The following is a 990-nucleotide window of genomic DNA, read 5'->3' on the forward strand; positions in this document are numbered from 1 at the left end:
TGAGAGGGAATCATGGATCGGCTGCCTCCTGCACATCTCCCACTGGGGATGGAGCCCGCAACCCGGACATGTGCCCTTGACCGGAGCCTGACGCTCTATCCACGGAGCCAAACCGGCTAGGGCTGGGCGTCCTGTTTGCAAGGGTGGCGGTGTGAGTCCCCGCGTTCCCTGGGCCCTCAGCCTGCCCCTCCGGTCTCCGCCGCCACCATGTCACCTTGCAGAGGGCCCCGCAGGCCCTTCCCGCCCACGTACCTGGGCCACGGCGTGAAGACAGCCCGTCTTGTCTTCGTCTGCTCTGTCGCGCTGGCCGTGTTCCTCCCCGTCTCCAGTTCCAGGAGCGTGGGCGCCAGGCTCTCCAGGGACGACTCCCCCTCGGCCTCCGCAGCTTCTCTGTGGAGCTTTTGGGACACGCTGGCCTCCATCTTTGAGACGGGCGACAGCACGGCCGGCGATGGCACGTCCTCCCACCTCGTCGCGGGCAGAGGGATGGGGGCCTGGGAGGCTCTGTCCAGCTTGGGGCTTCTGGGGATGCTTTTGCGGCGGGGGCGCACCTTGAAGGAGCCCCTCTGGGCCGAGGGCAGCTTCTCCTGCTCTGCCGCCGCCGCCTGCGCGCTCAGTGTCTCCTCCACCAACAGGCCCACGCCCCCCTTCACCCAGGGTCCCAGCCGGGGCCGCTCCGGGGCCGCCACCCGGGCCCCCTCCACCGGGGCCGCCTGTCGGGGGCCGAAGGGCTTTGAGCCCCTGGTTGACCGGGCCAACGCCTGGGACAACCCGAGCCAGGAAGGCAGCCCGAACAGTCTCGGTCTCAAGGGCGGCTCCTTGGCCTTGGCCACAACCGTCATCCTGGCCAGGGTGAGGTCCTCCACGGAGAAGGGCCTCCCGGGCGCCCCCGGGGCTCCCTCCACCACCAGCTGCTGCGTCTTCACCCACTTCCTCCGCTGCCCCGTCGCCTGGGACCGGAGGCCGGGCAGGTCCACCAGCTGCTCCTCC

At 70.2% G+C, this 990-nt stretch overlaps 1 protein-coding gene across 1 annotated transcript in view; it reads right to left on the bottom strand.

Annotated features, from left to right (window-relative positions):
• Positions 1 to 176: 176 nt before the first annotated feature.
• Positions 177 to 990, bottom strand: part of FAM71E2 (family with sequence similarity 71 member E2) — a 7193-nt gene continuing 6379 nt past the window's right edge. The window contains exon 4 of the mRNA XM_006772225.1: positions 177 to 986. Within this exon, the coding sequence (XP_006772288.1) occupies positions 177 to 986 (810 nt within the window). The remainder of the gene's footprint in view (positions 987 to 990) is intronic.

The sequence above is a fragment of the Myotis davidii genome, unplaced genomic scaffold (assembly GCF_000327345.1).
Source record: "Myotis davidii unplaced genomic scaffold, ASM32734v1 scaffold326, whole genome shotgun sequence".
Lineage (NCBI taxonomy): Eukaryota > Metazoa > Chordata > Mammalia > Chiroptera > Vespertilionidae > Myotis > Myotis davidii.